The 19,465-nt window shown below is 55.7% G+C and overlaps 1 protein-coding gene across 1 annotated transcript; it reads right to left on the reverse strand.

The window, feature by feature from the left end:
* Positions 1-2,400: 2,400 nt before the first annotated feature.
* On the reverse strand, positions 2,401-18,690 carry SART1 (spliceosome associated factor 1, recruiter of U4/U6.U5 tri-snRNP). Its single transcript, XM_082341906.1, has 20 exons — positions 18,297-18,690; positions 16,416-16,473; positions 15,984-16,039; positions 15,320-15,446; positions 15,097-15,202; positions 14,768-14,845; positions 14,544-14,643; positions 14,310-14,452; positions 14,010-14,216; positions 13,149-13,273; positions 12,936-13,069; positions 12,669-12,802; positions 5,875-6,048; positions 5,578-5,688; positions 5,164-5,251; positions 4,565-4,655; positions 4,340-4,475; positions 3,766-3,855; positions 3,543-3,664; positions 2,401-3,440 (listed from the first exon to the last, which is right to left on the reverse strand). Exons 1-20 carry the CDS (start codon positions 18,610-18,612, stop codon positions 3,422-3,424), a joined length of 2,415 nt encoding a protein of 804 aa, XP_082198032.1. The 5' UTR covers positions 18,613-18,690; the 3' UTR covers positions 2,401-3,421.
* Between the last annotated feature and the right edge of the window lie 775 nt (positions 18,691-19,465).

Here is a 19,465-nt window from a genome sequence, read left to right on the forward strand (position 1 = left end):
TGTATAGTTTGAAGGGAGATAGATCTATTGACCAAGTTTAGACTTTAATACATACGTTGAAATGTTAAGGGTAATCTCCGAAAGAATAGGAAGAGTGGATAACTTCCAAGCCAGTAAGAAGAAAAGGTGTTAAAAACTCAATCACTCAAAAAGAAAGCAAAGGAGAAAAGCAAGAGAAACAGGACAAACAGAAAGTATTACTCGTATAGAACAGAAACTACTCTGTTTAAACAGAAATTTTCTAGACCATTTTAGGTGACTCATTGTGATGGTTAGTTTTGTGTGTCAACTTAACCGGGCTCAGGGATTCCCAGATGGCTGGTAAAACGTTATATCTGGTGTTATCTGTGAGGGTGTTTCTGGAAATTAGCATTTGGAGCAGTAGACTGAGTACGGAAGGGCCCCCTCACCAATGCAGGTGGGCCTCACCCATTGCACCCTGAGAGCCTGAGGAGGACGGGGGGCGGGGGGCGCGAGTTTGCTCTGTTTGAGCTGGGACACCCGTCTCCTCCTCACCCCTCAGGCCTTCAGACTCAGACTGAGCCTCACACCACCGGCTTTCCTGGGTCTCTAGCTCGCAGATGGCGTATCTGGGGCTTCTCATAATCACATGAGCCAATTCCTATAATAAACCTCCTCATGTATGTGTGCATATCCTAACGGTTGTTTCTCTGGAGAACTTTGACTGATACACTCACAGAATCCCAGGGGGTCAGAGAACAAATCTCAGAAGGGTGCCTGAACTGGCAGGGCTTGCCTGGGCCTCCAGGATAAGAACTGGAGAGGCTTCTGAATCAGCCCTGAGGGGGAGGGGAGAAGGCAGGGACCCTGCTGGGACTGGGAGGGGCAGCTTCCCGGTCCTGCGGGGAAACACAGAACTGGACCATGAGCTGACAGGAGCCACAGCCTGGGTATGGCTGCTGGGGCTTGAAGGGGTTCAGTGGACCTGGGCAGGGTGTGGGCACAGCTCAGAGGGAGAAGGACCACCTGAGTGAGGAGGGGACCCATCCTGCCCGTTTCACTTGCAGGCCACACCCACTTCGGATAATCGGCTTTTGGGCCGAGGTTCCCATCACCAGGCCCAGAAGAAAGGGCCTTCTTGGGGGCTGGCCAGGGAATGAAGTGGCACAGAGTGGCGAAGGGTCCTGGGCAGGCCTTTGTGCCTTGGTGAGGGTGCCACGTGGGCTGGTGGCAGAGAGGCAGATGTATGGGCTTCTGTAAATTAAAGCTGGGCTCTCTGAGCCCCTTTGAAGGCCTTGTGTCACGTGGAAGGGCATGGACTCCCTCCCATCCCCTTCACATCTGGTGGTGTCCTTGCTCGACGGCTGCTCACCCATCAGACCCTCACGGGCCCAGGCAGCCAGTCTGGCCCTGCTCCTTATCCTCAGGCCCAGCAGCCCTGATGCTCAGTAAACATTTGCTGAAGTAATGAAAGGATGAACGCTCTTAACTCTGCTTTACACCAGCCCTGGAAGTCTGAGATGAAACACGGACTCAGTGGTAATTCGCCCGAGGTCAGACAGCTTGTAAATGGAAAAGCAGTCCAGATGAGTTAGTGCCCCAGGCGGCTCGCCCCCAGGCCCTGGCTAAGACCTCAGCGAACCTCACACCAGCCTGTGCGGAGGCATCACTGCCTGCAGTTCCTGAAGGGGCAAGTGATGCTGGCAGGGCCCCACCTTCTCCCTGGGTTCTGCCTGCGCTGGGGGCTCAGGCCTCAAAAGATTTGGTGGCCCCCAGCCCCTCCCACCTCCAGGGAGCTGAACTGATGCCTTGCTGCTACCAAGCCCCCAGCAGGGGCAAGCACAGCCTGGGGAGGGGACTAGCGTGCATTAGGGCAGGGAAGGGCAAGCACGGGGCCTGGGGACCAGAGGCCACAGGATGTCTCAGAGAGGAAGCGGACGGCCAACCAGGGAGGCTTCCTGGAGAGGCCCCTGAGAGTCCCTGGAAGCCCCTCCTAGTCCCTGGTTCACTATTAACTGTCTCCTCAGTCACAGGGACAGTGTTGGGAGGCATCCTGGGCCAAACCTGGTCAATTTGACCCTGGTCCACTGTTGCTTTAAGCCTTGGTCGTTTCTGGCTCTGATGACGGTGACAGCCTCCTAACAGGCTGCAGAGCATACGGTGTGAGCTTCGACAAGAGCTCGGCCAGAGCTGGTGCTATGCCACCAGGGACACTGCCCATGCATAACACCGGACGTGCCTCAGAGGCTTCCGGGAGAAATGGACCGAGACTCCCCAAATCCCAGATCTGGGCTAGACATCCTACGGGGACCCTCCGTGAGGAAGCAGCCCAGATGAAAATTAAATCAGAATCAGACCTCAAAACGAGGAGATGAGCGCAAGAAAGCACGAGGGGCTGGTGCTTGGTGGGTCTGGCACGCAAGAACTGTCATCAAAGGCAACGTGTTAAGCAACTGTATTTTTGTCCCTTGCTTACATTTCTCTCACCCTAAGGTTATCCACTCTTTTGTTTCATTAAAAAAAAAAAAATTCCGTGAAGCGTCTGGAATGCATCCGGGTGTACGTCGGGGTGGGCGCTGGTTTGGTCCGACTCCCATGGGAGCCAGCTGTCACCTTTCCCTTGATTCAGGCTCTTGCTCGTCCCTCACAGAGTTCTTCCCTGCTTCACTGGACACGGCTCCCAGGAGGCGCTCCGAGGAACTCTCAGCCTCTCGCTCCACACACACCAAGGCGGTACAGGATCGCGGAGCAGCCTGGGGTAGCACCTCCGCCTTGCGCTGCCCCCAGTCCCTGCCCCACCCGTCCTGGCCGGGAGGGCAGTGCCACTTGTGGCTCTGGAGACTGGGAGAGACCAGGGTGACTGAGCCTCTAAAACACCTTCCACTTCTTACCCAAAAGCTAGCCTTGCACAAGTTAAGGCACGGCCTTCAACAGACGGCCTGGACCCGTGCAACCACACCAGGCGGCCAGGGGAGGGGGCGAGAAAATGAACCAGCTGGCTTCTCTTTAGCTGGCTGGGGGCCAGGGTGGGCTGGAGAACCGCCTTAGAGGATCCAGGCTAGCTTTCTCCCTGCATCTCCGTTCAGTTATCTGTGTCACCTACGACCAGGTCTCACCTGGCAGAGGCCATCATTCTAAGCCACCTCTGAGGGGTCTCGCTCACCTTCGCATTGCAGGTGAATGAACGAATGAGTTCATTTAATTGTCACAAGACATCCTATGAAGCAGAGGTGTCTTGATGGTACAAATGGCAGAATTAAAGCCCAGAGAGGTTCAGTGACTTGCCTGAGGTCACAAAGGTGGTGACGGAGCCTGAGGGCAGTGTCGCCGATGCTCCTCCACCTGCTCTCCTCCCAGGTCTAACCCTGGAATCTGCACCATGACCAGGGGTGGGGGGGGAAATAAGGAGGGAACTTTATTTAATATTAAAGTCGGGAGGGGATCAGAAGGGAGGTCGGCTTCACTTGGTAATGGTGTTCCTGCGGAGAGAAGAGGGGCGTGAGGCTGCAGAGTGGCTGCGCGCCTCCCCGACCCCACGCGTGCACCGCGAGGCCCTGTGCCCGCCCCGCCTCCCCACTCACGCGTTCATGCTCTTGCCACTGCCGCTGAGCACGATGTACGGTGTCTTCTGGGCCTTCTGCTTCTCCTGGAGCAACGCCACGGTGCCCAGGGGCGTGTCGCTGGAGCTCATCTTCTTCAGGAGCTGCGGGGGCAGGGCTGGTCAACACGGGTGGGAGAGGGCCTCGCACCTCAGCCACCTGCCACGTGTCCCGAGGCCGCCCCCACGACCCCGCGGGCACCCACCGCCTCCTCGTCCAGCTTCTTCATCCGCCGCTCCGTCTTCATCTTGCCCGAGCCCTTCCCGTGGAAGCGGTGGGACAGCTGCCGGAAAGCCTGCGACGGGGGGCAGCACCATGTTGGAGCCGCCCAAGCCGCAAGGGGCAGGGGAGGGGCAGCGGCTCACCCAACCCAGCGCTAGGCCCAGGGTGGGGCGGGGTGGCTGGGAGGGGATGGGAGAAGGCCAGCGGCCCCGGCACCCTCTGGGGCCCCCAGCAGAGTGGGAGGGATGGACTTCGTCGGGGCACCGGGGCTGGGGCTGGAGCGAGGGGGCAGCACACCCAGGGAGCGTGTGGGGCAGAGCGCTGGCGGGTGGAAGAAAAGGTGGGAGGGTTGGCCGCCCCGCGAGGGCCGCCGGCGGTGAGAGTGAGGGGTCAGGCCAGGGCGGGCCTCTGAGGGGGCAGGCGGGCAAAGGCACCCTCCCGCCAGGCCTGCGAGGGGGACCACCGTGCCTGCCAGAGACAGAGACAACACCAGCCCCCCGGCCCAGACCCCGGGGCGCGGCTCTGCCTCGCGGCCCCGCCTCAGAGGCCCCACTCACCTCCTTGGGAGTGAGTTTCCGGCCCGTCTCGTCCACGTACTCGATCTTGACGTCAGGCTTGTAGCCGTCCTTCTCCTTGAAGTCCTGGGTGAAGCCTCGGTACTCCTCCCGCCGGCTGTACTTGTCATCGATGGCCCTGCCCGAGACGGACGGGGATTCAGTGTGAGCCGCTGCCCCCCCGGCCCGGGCTCCAGGCAGCGCGGCCCCGGCTGGTGCCCCACTCACATCTTGTCCTCGATGCAGTACACGGCTGACGGCAGGGACTTGTTGGGCGCCTTCACCCGGGCCACCTTCTGCACCGTTGTCTCCAGCAGCCCTGAGGACGGGGGTTATGAGACTCCAGGCTGCCCAGCACCCGCCAACAGCACGGGGCCACTGGGAGACCCTCAGAGCTATGCTGTGGGAGTGGACGGACATCAGGCCCATTGTGTAGGCAGAGGAAACGGAGACAGGAGTCAGGTCCTTGTCAGGGGCCACTGGCCAAGTAAAAGGCAGGACTGGGATCCTAATGCCAAGGCCTCTGTGCCACAGCCTGGACTGCTTCAGCTCCCCACACTCCTCCCCAGAGGAGACACCGAGCCTCAAAGGATGCTTTGCAGGGGAATACGTGAGCACGGGCATTGAAAATGGGGTGATGCAGCACAGAAAGGCCAGCCGCTACTGTGACTGCCCCGGAACCAGGGTGCAGGGGAAGGAGTGGCTCACGGCATCACAACGAGGAAGAGGCAGCAGAGGGGACCAGGGAAGGCCGCGCCAGCACCTGCCTCGCCTGCCCTTCCCGCCACAGCACCCAGGCCCCAGCAAGGCTGCCCCGAGCCCCTTACCTTTGTTCTGACACAGGAGCAGGGCGGCTGCCAGCCCTCTATTCACGATGGGCTCCTCGTCCAGGATGGTGGTGGAGGAGGCAGAGAACTGGGGGTGGCACAGAATGATGGGGGTGGTAAGTGGGCCACACGGGCTCTTCTGACCCTCCAACCCAACAGTCACCCCCCAACTGGACTGTGGACCTTTCTATGCACCGGGCCCTGCACGACAAGACGTCTCATTTAATCCACAATAACCCCATGAGGTTTATACACTCCATTTATGCGTGAGGAGACCAAGGGCTCTGAGACGTGGAGTCCCCACGGCTAGGAAGGCACAGAGCTGAGCCTCCAGCCCAGCTCCTGACCCCAAGGCAGTGGGGTCTCGGCTCTTGTGTCCTCCCGGCCCCCAGCCCCGTTCCTCCCTGTCCTCACATCTTGCTGCTGCTTCTCCTCATCCAGGTTGACTGTGCTCCAGCCAATGTTCTCCTCCCCGTCGGATTCGGAGCCGCCATTGGCCGATCGCTCCTCATCCCGTTCAAAGTCCTAGAGGACACATCAGGCTCAGCCCAGGCGGCCCAGCCCTCAGCCAGCCCGTCCCACCTGCACACCGGGGCTCATCACTGAGAACCGGCAGGGCCGACACCGCTGCCCACGCCGCACCCCTCCCCCGCCCCTCAAGAGCAGAGCAGGCCAGGGGAGCGCATGGGCGGTGGGCTGCCGAGGACCCACCATGAGCTCTTCCTGCTCCTCCCGGTTACCAGCCAGCCCGTAGGTGGGGATCTCCCCCAGAGTGCGGCAGAACTCGGACGTGGCGTTGAACACGATGGCGCCCTTGCGCTCCGGATCCTCCTCCTCCTCCCAGCCCCGCTGGCGAGACTCCAGCCTCCTCACGATCTCCACCACCTGAGGGAGGGAGTGGCTGTGGGCAAACCCGGAAGTTTCTGGAGTGGTGCCACAGAGACCCAGGAACCCAAGACCCTCCCTGGTGGCAGTATGACAAGCCATTCCCACTGCCCACGGCAGACCAGACCGGTCTCTACTCCTCCCTGACCCCTGGTCTGCTCTGCACTCCGCACCGATCTCACTGGCTCGCTTCTCTCCTCCAAAGTCGTCAATGGCTCCCCACTGCCCTTTGAATTAATATCCAACATCCCACACGGCCCTTCATGACCGGGCCTGTGCCGACCCTTCTCCAGAGCCCCTCAGCTCACTCCTGCAGCCTCACGTGCACGCCTTCCTCCAGGGCCTGGAGCACAGCACCAGGGCCTCTCCCGCCACTCCTCCGCCACCCACTCTTCACCTGAGAAACTCCAGTTTTAAACTGAACTCAGCGTAAACATCCCTCCTCCCGGAACCCCGTCCCTGAGGCTGCAGGCTAGATGCTCTGTGGACCTTCCACCTGCTTCTGGCACAGAATCCACCACCCACCCACCCTGCCTGCCCTCCCATCACAGCAGACGCCCAGCCCTGCTCCCACCTCAGGCCACCCTGCCTGGCACGGCTCCGAGGGCCCTCAGAACTCTGCTCCTGACACCACCCCCCTCTGACTGCACTCACTGTCCCCTCTATCGTGTCATTCCCACAAGCACACGGGGATGACCTAGGATCTCCCCTCTTTTATTTTTGGCTGCGCGGCATGTGGGATCTTAGTTCCCCGACCAGGGATAGAACCCACGCCCCCCACAGTGGAAGCGCGGAGTCTTAACCACTGGACCGCCAGGGAAGTCCCTCTTCCCTCTTTTAAAAACTCCTCCTTGGACTTCCCTGGTGGCGCAGTGGTTAAGAATCCGCCTGCTAATGCAGGGGACACGGGTTCGAACCCTGGTCTGGGAAGATCCCACATGCCGCGGGGCAACTTAAGCCCGTGCGCCACAACTACTGAGCCTGCGCTCTGGAGCCCACGAGCCACAACTACTGAGCCTGTGCGCCTAGAGCCCGTGCTCCGCAACAAGAGAAGCCCCCGCAATGAGAAGCCTGCACACCACAACGAACAATAGCCCCCGCTCGCCACAACCAGAGAAAGCCTGCGCGCAGCAACAAAAACCCAGCACAGCCAAAAATAAATTAAAAAAAAAAAACTCCTTCAATACTGCAGCCCTCCTGCTCTGCCCCCTGACAGCAAACTCCTCCGAGAAGTTTCTAGCCTCCATATCCACTTTTGCAACCCTTTTCCTTCCATTTTATTATGTTACATTTTTAAATGAATGCCATCCTACACATAAAAGGGTTATTTATAACACATGCATATTTTTAAAAATAACCACCACCAAACAAACACCCATGTCCCCATCACCTGGCTGAGAAACATTATTAACCCCAAGTGTCTCTTCCCCACATATCTGTGGTCATGATTCACTGGCTTTCCTTTATAGTTTTACCACATAAAGACCTATCCACGAACAGTCTGTTATTTTGTTGTGCATTTTTCAAACATTATGCAATCATGAATCATACTGTATGATTCTACTATGACTTGTTTTTATATATATATATATATATATATATATATATATATATATATACACACAAATATGTATATATGTATTTTTTAAGGTTAATCTTAACACGAGCGGCTATAGTTCATTAGCTTTTAACTACAGAATCATATTCCGTGACATGATCATACCTCAATTTAGTTATCTAGCGCACCAAGGATGTTCTTTTTCTGTTACCACGAGTAACGCAGCCGAAGCAATCCGACGCAAGCATTTCTCTGGGGCACACTTTAGAGTGCGGACCGCTGAGCCGCACGGAACACACTCACTTTCATTCTGCAAGGTTCGTCAGTGTCTTCCCACTGATTAGACTCGTTTACACGTCCATGAAAAGTGTGGCTAAGAATTCTGGCTGCTCCACATCCTGACACTTGATGTTGTCAGACTGACATTTTTGCCAAATCATGCGGGTGTGACACAGTCTGTCATAGTTTCAGCTCACCTTTCCTTGATCACTACTGAGGTTGGGCCTCGCGGGGTATTTTAGTGGCCATTTATCCTTCTAATTCTCTGAATGCCATTCTGCATATGGACAAATATCTTCTCCTTTTGGCCTGTCTTCTTACATTCTTTATGATGTCGTTTTTCTTCTTTCCTGGCCACGTGTCGAGGCATGCGGGATCTTAGTTCCCCGACCAGGGATGGACCCCATGCCCCTTGCTTGCAGTGGAAGCGCGGAGTCTTAACCACTGGACGCCAGGGAATTCTCCTTCATAATGTATTTTAAATAAAACTAAGTTTTAAAATTAAAATTAAGGGGTCTCCTTGGTGGCACAGTGGTTAAGAATTCACCTGCCAATGCAGGGGACATGGGTTCGAGCCCTGATCCGGGAAGATCCCACATGCCATGGAGCAACTAAGCCCATGCGCCACAACTACTGAGCCTGTGCTCTAGAGCCCACGAGCCACAACTACTGAGCCCGTGTGCCACAACTACTGAAGCCCGCACGCCTAGAGCCCGTGCTCCGCAACAAGAGAAGCCACCGCAACGAGAAGCCCGTGCACCACAACAAAGAGTAGCCACTGCTCGCCACAACTAGAAAAAGCCCATGTGCACCAACAAAGACCCAATGCAGCCAAAAATAAATAAGTAAATTTAAAAAAAAATTTAAAAATTTAATTTCTAAGTAAAATGTTTGTTTTCTTCTTCATGGTTTATGCTTTATATTTATATTGTAAGAAATCTTTCTCTTGAAATAATCCAGTCACATAAAAACAAATACTCTATGATTCTACTTATAGGAGGTCCCTAGAGGAGTCAAGGTCATAGAGACAGACAGTGGAATGGTGGTTGCCAGAAGCTGGGGGGAGGGGAGAATGGGGAGTTAGTGTTTAATGGGGACAGAGTTTCAGTTTTACAAGGTGAAGAGAGTTATGGGGATGGATGGCGGTGACGGCTGCACACAAGGTGAATATACTTAATACCACAGACCATACACCTAAAAATGGGTAAGATGGTAAATCTTATGTGTATTTTAACACAATAAAAAAAAGAAAAAAGAATCTCTACCACAAAGTCATAAATGTAATTTTTTTACTTTGGCCTCAAATATTAAGTTTTTACTTTTTTTTTTTTTTAATTTATTTTATTTATTTATGGCTGTATTGGGTCTTCGTTTCTGTGTGAGGGCTTTCTCTAGTTGCGGCAAGCAGGGGCCACTCTTCATCGCGGTGCACGGGCCTCTCACTATCGCGGCCTCTCTTGTTGCGGAGCACAGGCTCCAGATGCGCAGGCTCAGTAGTTGTGGCTCACGGGCCTAGTTGCTCCGCGGCATGTGGGATCTTCCCAGACCAGGGCTCGAACCCGTGTCCCCTGCACTGGCAGGCAGACTCTTAACCACTGCGCCACCAGGGAAGCCCAAGTTTTTACTTTTAAATTCTTAACCTAAGTGAATTTGCATAAGGTGTGAAGTACAAACCCAATTTCACATTTTTCCAAATAGGTAACTGATTGTCCCACCACCACTTATTGAGCTGAGCACCTTTCACACTGGGACACCACGTGTCCTAGCTCAGTAGTCTGTTTCTGGGTCCCTGTATTCAATCTCAGCCCTATTAGTCCACACTTATGCCAATATCATGCTGCTTCAATTACAACTTTCTAAAAAGACTTGATATCTGTTACAGCAAATCCCACCACGTTATTATTCCAAAGCGTCTTGGCTATTTCGGTCCCTTTGATCTTCCATGTAAATTTTAGAATCACCTTGCCAGCTTCCACAAAAATCTCTATTGGGATTTCTGTTGGAACAGCATTTAATCTATAAATTAATTCGAGGAGACAGACATCTTTACAATATTAGTGGTATCCATTAACATGGTTGTTATGGACTGAAATGTGTCCCCCCAAAATTTGTATGTTGAAGCCCTCATCTCCAGTGTGGCTGTATTTGGAGACAGGGCCTTTAAGGAGGTAATAAAGGTCAAAAGAGGTCATAAGGGTAGGCCCTAATCCAATAGGCTAGTGTCCTTATAAGAAGGAAAGATGTCAGGGAGTAACACACAAAGGCCATGTGAGGACACAGTGAGAAGATGGCCATCTGCAAGGCAAGGAGAGAGGCCTGAAGAGATAGCAAACCTGCCAACACCTTGATCTTGGACTGACAGCCTCCGGAAGTGTTAGAATAAATTGCTGTTGTTTAAGCCACCCGGCCTGTAGTATTCTGTTATGGTAGCCCTCGGTAACTAAAACAACACGTCTTGTTTAATGCTTTTCGAAAATGGACTATAATCTTCCCCATATAGATCTTACGAATCATTCATTCCTTTTTATTTTGTTGCTATGCTGATTACTCCTTTCCCACATTGCCTTCTCTTGCTTATCCACATTACTTCACCATCTATATTGCTTTCATAAATGGTGTCCTTTTCAAAATTACATTTTCTACCTATTGCTGGTATACAGAAACACAATCAACTTTCATCTATTAATCTTGTGTCCAGCAACCTTGTTAAAGCCTGCATGATCTGGTCCCCATTTCCCACCACCCCACAGAGCTGACCTTAAGACGGGAGCATCAGTGACCTCCGTGCTGCCCGATCCCAAGGTCAGTTCCCGTCCTCCTGATATCCAAACTCTCCGGAGCATGCGCCACAGCTGCTCACACCCTTCCACTCCAGACCTTTCTTCACATGGCTTCCAGGACGGCACCCTCTCCTCTTTACCCTCCTCGCTTGGAGCCCTACGTTCTCTTCCTTATCTATACTCACTCTCCTGGTGATTCCATCCAGTCCTCTGGTTTTAAATCCCAGCTACACAGACTTCCATGCTTATATCTCTCATCTCAGCCTCTCCCCTGAAGTTCAAAGTCATATATCCAACTGCCTATTCAATATCAATCACCTCCAATAAGGAGGCACCTCAAAGCTAACTAAACCAAAAGGAAACACTTGCTTTTCTTCCCCACACCTGTTCCTCCCCTAGTCTTCCCCATCTCAGTAAATGGCCCAGCCAGTAGAAAACCCAATCGTGATTAATCCCACTGGGCCACATAACCTTTACAATCCTTTCAGTCGTAGACTCTGGGACACTCGCACATAATTTTTAAATACTAACGCTATTCCGCATTAACTATGAAAGAGAAAAACTTCCCTCAACTCGCGCCCCCTTCAGCTATTGATTGCCCCATTTCCCCGTCCTCTATTAGAGTGGGGTTGGGCAAACTGGGGCCCACCGCCTGTCCTCGTAAAGCAAGCTGTATTGGCGCGCAGCCATGCCCACTGGCTACACTGGCAGAGCAGGCAGAGCACCTGAGCAGCTGCTGCTGAGATCTAAGCCTCAGACGTTTACTCTCTGGCCCTTTAACAAAAAGCGCTCACGCTCCTGCGCTGAGGAATCATCCCAAGCTGCTGCCCTCACCTCCTTGAGTCCCATCTCTCCTCAATCCTCTAGAAGCTACTGTCTCTGCCAGGGCACTGTCTCCACTGGTGCCAAATCTGACCTGCCCCTCAGCAGTGTTAGATGACGCCACCCTCCCTCTCCTCGAAACCCCTCCTCGGCTTCAGGGAGGCCTCACTCTTGTGGCTCCCCTCCTATGCTACCCCACACGGTAGGCACCCCAGGTTCGCTGCTGCAGCCTCTGTCTCCAGCCCCACTTTCTCCCTCGGTGGGAGGTGCAGGGTTACAAGTGTGGGCTCTGGAGTCAAGCTGTGCAAATCCCAGCTTGGCCACTTACCAGTCATGTAACCTTGGGCAACTTGCCTAACGCCTCTGTGCCTCAGTTTCCTCATCTATAAAATGGAGATAACAGAACCTTCCTCATAGGGTGTTGCTGTGAGAATTAAATGAAGTAGCACATAAAGCACTTAAGCAGTGCCCGGCACGTGTCAGTGCCCCATGAGGGTCAGTGATGACCTCAAGGCCCCGCTGACCTCTCCGCCTCAGCTCACACCACCAGCCCTTCACTCTGCTCCAGCCTACCTGGTCCTCCAACATCCTAAGGTCATCTATCCAAAGGACATCTGCTGTCCCCAAGGCCTGAACGTCTGTCTACGCTACCTCCACACTGAATCTGTGCAAGATCGGCTCTTTTTTGTCATTTCAGTCTCAGCTCAAGTGTCACCCCTTGAAAGGTCTTCCCTGAACACCCGAACCAAGAGACCAACCCTCCGGTGACTCCTGTCTCGTCTGCTCAGCTCTAGTCACTATCAGAAATTACTGTTTGCTCGTGTTCACAAGTTCACCGCCACTTCTGCCTTCGTGAAAGGCATAGGGGCCCTTGGCTGTCCTGTTCTCCAATGACTCCCCAGCCCTGGGACAATGCCTCACGCACGGTAAGGCATGCAATACACACTCCAGAAGGAAAGAAGGGAGGGAAAGATCCAACCACTAAAGCATCCCCTAGTGAAAATGCTGCAGAAACCTAAAAATCTACCAATAACACCACATGAAACAAAAAAGAGGATGCAAATTGAAATGCGGGTGCTGCCTACGATGGCGCGGGAGCACGTGCTCCTAAGGACAGGCCACTACAGACACACCTGTCACCGAAGGGCCAGTGCCCGCCCACGCCTCAGGAGCCCCCCTACCTTCTCACCGCTGTCCCGCAGCTGCTGTAGCTGCCGCAGGCGGCGCCCCTTCTCCAGCTGCTTCTGCAGCTCCAGCTCCGCCTCATCCTCCTCCAGCACGTCGGGTGACTCAGACCATGGTGCTCTGCCCTCCTCTGGTGGAAACATGGGAGACGCCGGCTCAGATCACTTCCAGGGGCCCTGGGCTCCTGTCCCTGCTTTTCCGCCCCTGCCCCCAACTCCCCCTCTGCCCGCCCACCCCCCGAAACGGTCTGGCTGGGCCCTCACCCTCATCGCTGATGTCCATGTTCTCCACGCGGGTGTCATCTGACTGCAAGGGCTGAGACACAGGCTCCTTCTCCCCCTCCTCCTGGGCCTCCTCATCTGCCTGGGGCACTCGGCGCCGACCCCGGCCCCGCAGTCTGTGAGGAGAGGCCTCTGCATGAGCCCTGGCCCCAGGGCTGGCTCAGTGCCAACACCAACCCCTGCCCCCATGCCCACCTGGAACCGAAGTCCTCATCTTGAGTCTGGTCCCCAAGGGGCAGCAGGTCATCAGCCTGTATTACCACCTCCTTCTCCTTCTTGCGGATCTTCTTCATCCTCCGCTTGGTCTTTTTAAAGGTCACCTGAAGGGGAGAGAGGAAAAGAGAAACATGAAGGCCGGGGTGGCGGTGGGGGGAAGGCAGGCAGCACAAGCCCACGAGAGCGAACGCTGCCTTCGCGTTACTCTGCGCCGGCTGTGGTCCTACGCAGTTCACGTACGTGGGCAAGGCATGAGGTGTGGGCGATTATCCTCCCGCCTGTGAGATGAGGAAAACCGAGGTTCAGAAAGATTATGTATCTTGTCCAAAGCTCCTAACCAGGAGAGCCGGGATTGTGAATCCCGGGACTCTGGCTCCAGAGTCTTGCTCATAACCACAGAGCCAAGCAACCTACTGAGCCAGTGGTCTACCTGCGAATTCACACAGCCATCCCAAAGGTGACAGCCACGTGCAGCTATAAAATGACCACTTACCAGATCACCACCAATCCTTGTATCAGCCCCCAAGAGCTGGCTCCCGCCATCCCTATTTCAGACGGGGCGCCTGGTACTCACATCACTCACCCCAGGCACAGGCTGGCTAAGCGGCAGGGTCTGAACACCAACTCAGGGCCGCCTGGATCACAGTCCTTGTTCTGTCTACACCAACTGCCTGCCCACAGCTCTTCCTTGGGGCTGCCAATTACTGCACATCCACAGGGACCAAGCACCACGCGATCACCTGATCCCCCTCCTTAGCTCATTCTGGCAGCCTGTGACCTCCGAGGGGAGGGAGGGTCACCACCCTAGTCATAAGTGCGGGTGGAGGCCTCGGGGCTCACCATCTCCTCGGGCGTGAGGTACTCGGAGGCGAGCCGGGGCCCGGCTGTGCTCAGGGACTGAGCCTGCAGCCGCAGCTTGGCCCGGATCTCTTCCAGCTCCCGTTCCCGGAGGCCATCAGCCACGCCGCCCTGCTCCAGACGGAAGGACTGCAGCCGCTCGCCCTCGAGCTCCTCATCGTACTTGGACAGGACAGAGCGGGGTTTTTGCTGCAAGACAAGAAGTACAGGTTAGGACCCAACCCGGCTCCTGAAAAGCCACAGAGCCACTGTCTCGGCCCGGAGCCCACGCTGCCGGCCTACCTGTGCCAAGTCATCCACGCTCTCGTCCTCTGCGTACGGCAGGTAGTCAGGCTTCTTCTTGCGCAGCTCCACGTTCTTCTCTGCCCGCTCCTTATCCAGCAGGTTCACGTTCACCAGCACATCCTCCTCCTCCTGCAGCACTCCTGGAGCCGGGGCGGAAGCAGTGGCCGGTCACGCTCGCCCTCAACTCAGCAGTGCCTGTGGCCCCAGCCAGAGCACCCCAGGTCAACCCACCTTTGTCCTTGAGGGTGAGGACGACAGTCTCCCCCTCTTGGAAGGAGTCAATGGCATGCTCCACAGTGAGGCCCTGCAGGTCCCGGGCACTGTACAGGTCCTAGAAGGGAGGCAGAAGGTCCAGCCGGGTCAGGAGCCCAACCCACCAAGCACTGGGATCCCACCACCCCCCCACCACCCCCGGGCTCAACCCCACCGCCACCCCCCAGCTGCTGCAACTTCACCTGCCGCCTCTGCCCGAACTCCTCCTCCACTAGGGTGCTGACACCAAACTCTTGGTCCATCTCCTCCAGCAGCTTGGCCTATGGGACAGGGAGGGGGGTGATCTATGACCTCAGGCTGTTCAGGATCAGCAGAAGATACAGGGCCTTACTAAACGTGAGGGCAAAAAGCACAGGACTTGCAGGCAAGCTGCTGAAAATCCAGCGCAGGCGCTGCCGACCACTCCTACTGCTCTGAGCCCAGTCTCCCCTCCCCAGGGTCCACGTTCTGCCTCACCAGCCGGTCAGGCCACCAGAGGCACTGAACGACACCCCAGCTCCCAGCACCTCACCCTCCTCTCTGCCAAGTCCTTCTCCTTCTGAAGCTGCCGGGTCCTCTCGATCCAGGCTGCAGTGTCATCCAGCCAGGGATCGTCCTCCCCCAGGGCCTTTATCTTCCTGAAGAGAGAAGACAGTGATGCTCTGGGAACCAGCTCCTGCTCCCCCCACCCCGACTCCAGAGCTCCTTGGCGCCTCCTCGGGCCCGCCCCCTGCCTGCCCGGCTGGGACCCTCACCCCAGCTTTTGGTTCAGGAGGCGCTTTTCTTTGGCAGCCGCCAGCTTCTCTCGTAGCTCTTCTCGCTGTCGCAAGGCCATGGGATTGATGACATCGGCGGTCACGGGCTCCTCCTTGGTGCCCGCCTCTGGAAGGGAGGCCCAGGCGTGAGGCTATGCCTGCCCAAGGCTGGTGGGGAGAGGAGGGAGCCACTCATGCTGCCCCCGTCCGGCTCAGGGGGCCAGAGGGGCCAGGGGTGGGGGAAGAATCCGTGCCTCCCTACTCCCACGCGACCCCACCCTCCCGTGTCTCCCCACAGCTAAACGAGACCCTCCATGCCTTCCAGAGCCCCTCTGATCATACTTCAAAGACAAAACAAAATGAAAAAACCAGCACCTGCACAGCCCAGATCCGTTTGCAGGAACTGTGCACATCTCTCGGCCCATCTAATGCTACTTCACAGCCAGACTGAGAATACGACGCCAACTGCTCAAACTACAAGCAGCAGCTGAGTTCCAGATCCGCATCACAACAGCAAGGAGGGCCCCGCGCCCACTGCCAGCACACACACAGGACCGCTGAATGGTGCTGAACCTGTGCCCACTTTCTTCAAAGACCCCTTCAGATGGCCTCTGTCCTTGGCCCCAAATGCCCTCCCTTCCCCCACCCTCAGCCCCCCACTCACCCTTCTTGACGGCATTGACCTCCAAGGGTTTCAGCCCCAACTTTGCCCGGAGTTTACTGAGGGCAAGAGATACAAGTGTTAGGAGCTGTCAAAGAAAGAGCAGCACCGCACGCATTTCTGGACAGACAGGGTGAAAACACGAGGGGACTGAGTGGTCCTAAGGGTCCCAAACCGAGGGCCTGACCCAGCACTGGGAAGAGCACTGGCCTCCCAATCAGGCGGAAGGCCTGGCCTGCCTCTAACCAGTGAAATGCCATCCTTCCTCTTGGGTCTTGAGTGCCCACTTCTGTAACTCAAATGGTTGGCTAGGATGATTTATGTGGCAACTTCCAACTTCAATCAGAACGTGTTACTGTGCGAAAGCCACCCGAAACAGCTGCCCCTGAAACTGCTTGTAAGAAAACACGGAAACATAAAGGAGACAGTACTTACTTGGTCTCCTCGATGCTGAGTGACGAGGCATCACCTGAGCTTGCTTTGGAGCTGGCAGCTGGAACAAGAAGCAGCAAGGCTCAGGAGCTGAACACAGGGCCTGCAGCCACAGCCTTGGCTCCAGCTGCAGGGCCGAAGATGGGGGGCCCTCACCAGCACCTGGGCCTGCTTCCTCCTCCCCAGGAGCTCCTTCTACTTGAGTCCCAGGCTCTGAGAATGCCACCTCTCCACACGCCTTCCTTTCCTGATCCAAAAGGTTCAGCTTTCTACGTCCTTCACTTTGCCGCCTCTTCAGTTTTGTACATTCTGTATTTTCAACCTGTACTGCCCTCTCTGGCCTCACCCTGATTAACAAAATCCTATCCGAATGCAACAATGAAACGCCACTTCCTTCATGGAATCCTGTTCAACTATTGATCAGCATGAACTGCTCTCCCCTGCACTGCATAACACGGTCAGTCATTTCTGGGTCTGCTTCTCCTCACAGGGCAGGAACCACCTTGGCAGCATAACTGTGTCCTCTGTGTAATTCGTGCAATCAAGAAACACACTTATTGGTGCCTGTTCTATGATGATATCGGGGTCACAGAGATAAAGGGGCATTTCAGACCTCCTCCACTCACCTCACAAACAGCAAATAACTTCACCAAACACCAGAGACAGCAGTCAGACTCCATCAGGTGGAGCTGCCCCAACCAGCTGCCACCACGTGCTCATCCTTCCGGCAGGCCCACATCACAACCTATCTCTTTCCCTCTTTCCCTTTTATCCCACCTGGACCCTGAATCCCAACCCTTCCAGGCTCTCTCCAAGGTCACCAGCCTCCTTAATTCGAAATCCCATGGATTCTTTTCAGCTCTGGTTTTCGCCTGATCTCCTGTGGTGTGTGACATTGTTGATCACTCCCACAGATCCCATGACACAAGATTCTACGGTTTTCCTCCTTTTTCTAGCCTCCTGCTCTGCCTACTACTAAAACATTGGCACTTCTCAGGTTCTACTCCCAACCCTGGCTTCTCACTCCTCAGTCTCTCAGGGGACTTCATTTGCCACCTAAACTCTCATGATTCCCAAATTGCTCTGTCTGGCCCAAACGCTGGGTTGCTCTATGCACATCAAATGCAACACTCTCCCAAAGTGAATTCGCTGTCTCCCTCCAAAAATCTGCTTCCCTTCCAAACTCCTCAAGTTCAGTCGACAGCACTCCCACCCACCTAATCGCTCAGGCCACGATTCAAGGAGCATCCTCGATTCCTTCTTCTCCTTCCTGACCTCTTCCAAGTGCTAAGCTCTACCACATCGTCCTCCGAAACACCTGTCCAATCTCCTCTCCATCCCACTGCTGCTGCCTTGGTGCAGGCCACCATCAGCCTTCACCTCACCTCCAATCTTCACTACCCTTGACCCAGTTCTCAACACAATGATCTTTGCCAAACACGAATATGATCAACTCACTCCTCAGCTCAAATTCATGGCTCCCTACTACTCTCAAAACAAAGTTCAAATTTATTAACAGGGCCTATCTCACAGCCTCGTGTCTCTGCTGTGAACTCTACACAACTCGCGCAATACCAAGTTTCTTCTTGTCTCTGCACGTGCTGGCACCACTTCATTCACTCATTCAACACACTCAGGGAGGGCCTGAGATATGCCAATTGAGGAAAACAGAAAATTTCTATCCTCACGAGTTTAGCAGAAGAAGACAACCTTTAATCGCAAATAACCATAGGAAGACCCTTTAAAGTACTGACGAAGAGAGCCTGGCGATGCCTCGGCCTGGTGTGCTCGACCTCCATACCCAGAGCCCACCCCTCCCCCGACAACCCCCGTCGCCCCGCCCCCTGCACAGGCCCCGCCCCCTGCACAGGCCCCGCCCCTCACCGGCCTCGTAGCCGTCCTCCCGCTTCTCCCGCTTCACCCGCCGCTCGGAGGGCTCTGTCTGGCTGCGTTCCCGCCCGTGCGCGCCGCTGCGGGCCTCAGCTTCGGCCCCGCGCCGCCCGCTCCCGCGCTCGCTCCCACGCTCTCGGCTTCGCTTCCGTCGTTCACCGCCGCTGCTGCCGCCGCCGCCGCTGCTCCGGTGCTTGTGTTTTTTGTGCTCCCGGTGCCGAGGCGGCTGCTCGGCGGCGCCCCCGGTGCCGGCCGCTGCCGTGGTCCCGGCCGCCTCCTTCTCCCCACGGTGCTTCTTTGACGACCCCATGGTGGTGTGTCCACCCCAAGCCCGGCTGCCGCCGAGCCCCGACAACGCAAAATGGGAACACTTCCGGGTCGCCCGACAGCCGGTGTCGTATTGCCGGAAACCAAGAGCGGCTACTTCCGTCGCTTGCCTCGGAACCTGCCCCAAAGGCTCATGGGAAAGCCGGGATCGGAGCCCGACTGCGCAGTCGCGGCAGCCTCGGGCCGTGGGGCAGTCTTTGAGCAGGTCGCTCAAATGCGCGTGCGCGCCTCAAGGTGCTGTGCGACCCGTCCTGAGGAAGACGGCATCACAGAACTTTAATGATCTAGGGGCCGTCTAAGCCAGCATCGGCGACGCAGAAAAGCCCCTCCCCGGCTTCCCTCCGCTTGCACACCCTCAATCACGGGACAATCACTGCCTCACGGACTTTCCGTCGGCAGCGCCCACCGCTCCAGTAGGCGTCCTCCTAGTGAACTCCCTGGGGTCGTGGCTCCATCAGGTGTTGAACGACGAGCGTGTTCTCCTCCTGAGACCCCCCAGCTCCACAGTCCAGCCTCCTCCCAACCCCTACAACTAGTATTGTCTGCACACTCTGCCTTCCCCCGTTCCTTGGATTGGGTTTTTTAACTTGCGCCCTGTGACTGCTACCGAGGGCGAGATGAGCTTCTGCGTGTCTGAGTCCCCTGAAATTGAATGTAAAATTTGGCACGTCCGTGTGTTTGAGCTTTTTTTCTTTTTCCCCTTGAGGAGAGGGGCTCTAACCTGAAGTTACTTAAGTGTATAAGCTCAGACCACACAATCCCTCCTGACACCTCCGCCTCACAGTTGCCCGTTCTGGCGGCCCGTCTGTTACGGTGTGATCGTGCGCCCCTTTAAA

Source organism: Balaenoptera borealis, assembly GCF_965194805.1.
Source record: "Balaenoptera borealis genome assembly, chromosome: 11".
Classification (NCBI taxonomy): Eukaryota; Metazoa; Chordata; class Mammalia; order Artiodactyla; family Balaenopteridae; genus Balaenoptera; species Balaenoptera borealis.

Excerpts from the sequence above, each read along its gene's own strand:
- SART1 (XM_082341906.1), bottom strand. The coding sequence starts at position 18,612 with ATGGGGTCGTCAAAGAAGCACCGTGGGGAGAAGGAGGCGGCCGGGACC. Across the intron at positions 14,217-14,309 it reads GCGTGGATGACTTGGCACAG|CAAAAACCCCGCTCTGTCCT; the intron begins GTAGGCCGGCAG and ends CTTGTCTTGCAG. Across the intron at positions 5,689-5,874 it reads AGGAGCAGGAAGAGCTCATG|GACTTTGAACGGGATGAGGA; the intron begins GTGGGTCCTCGG and ends TGTGTCCTCTAG.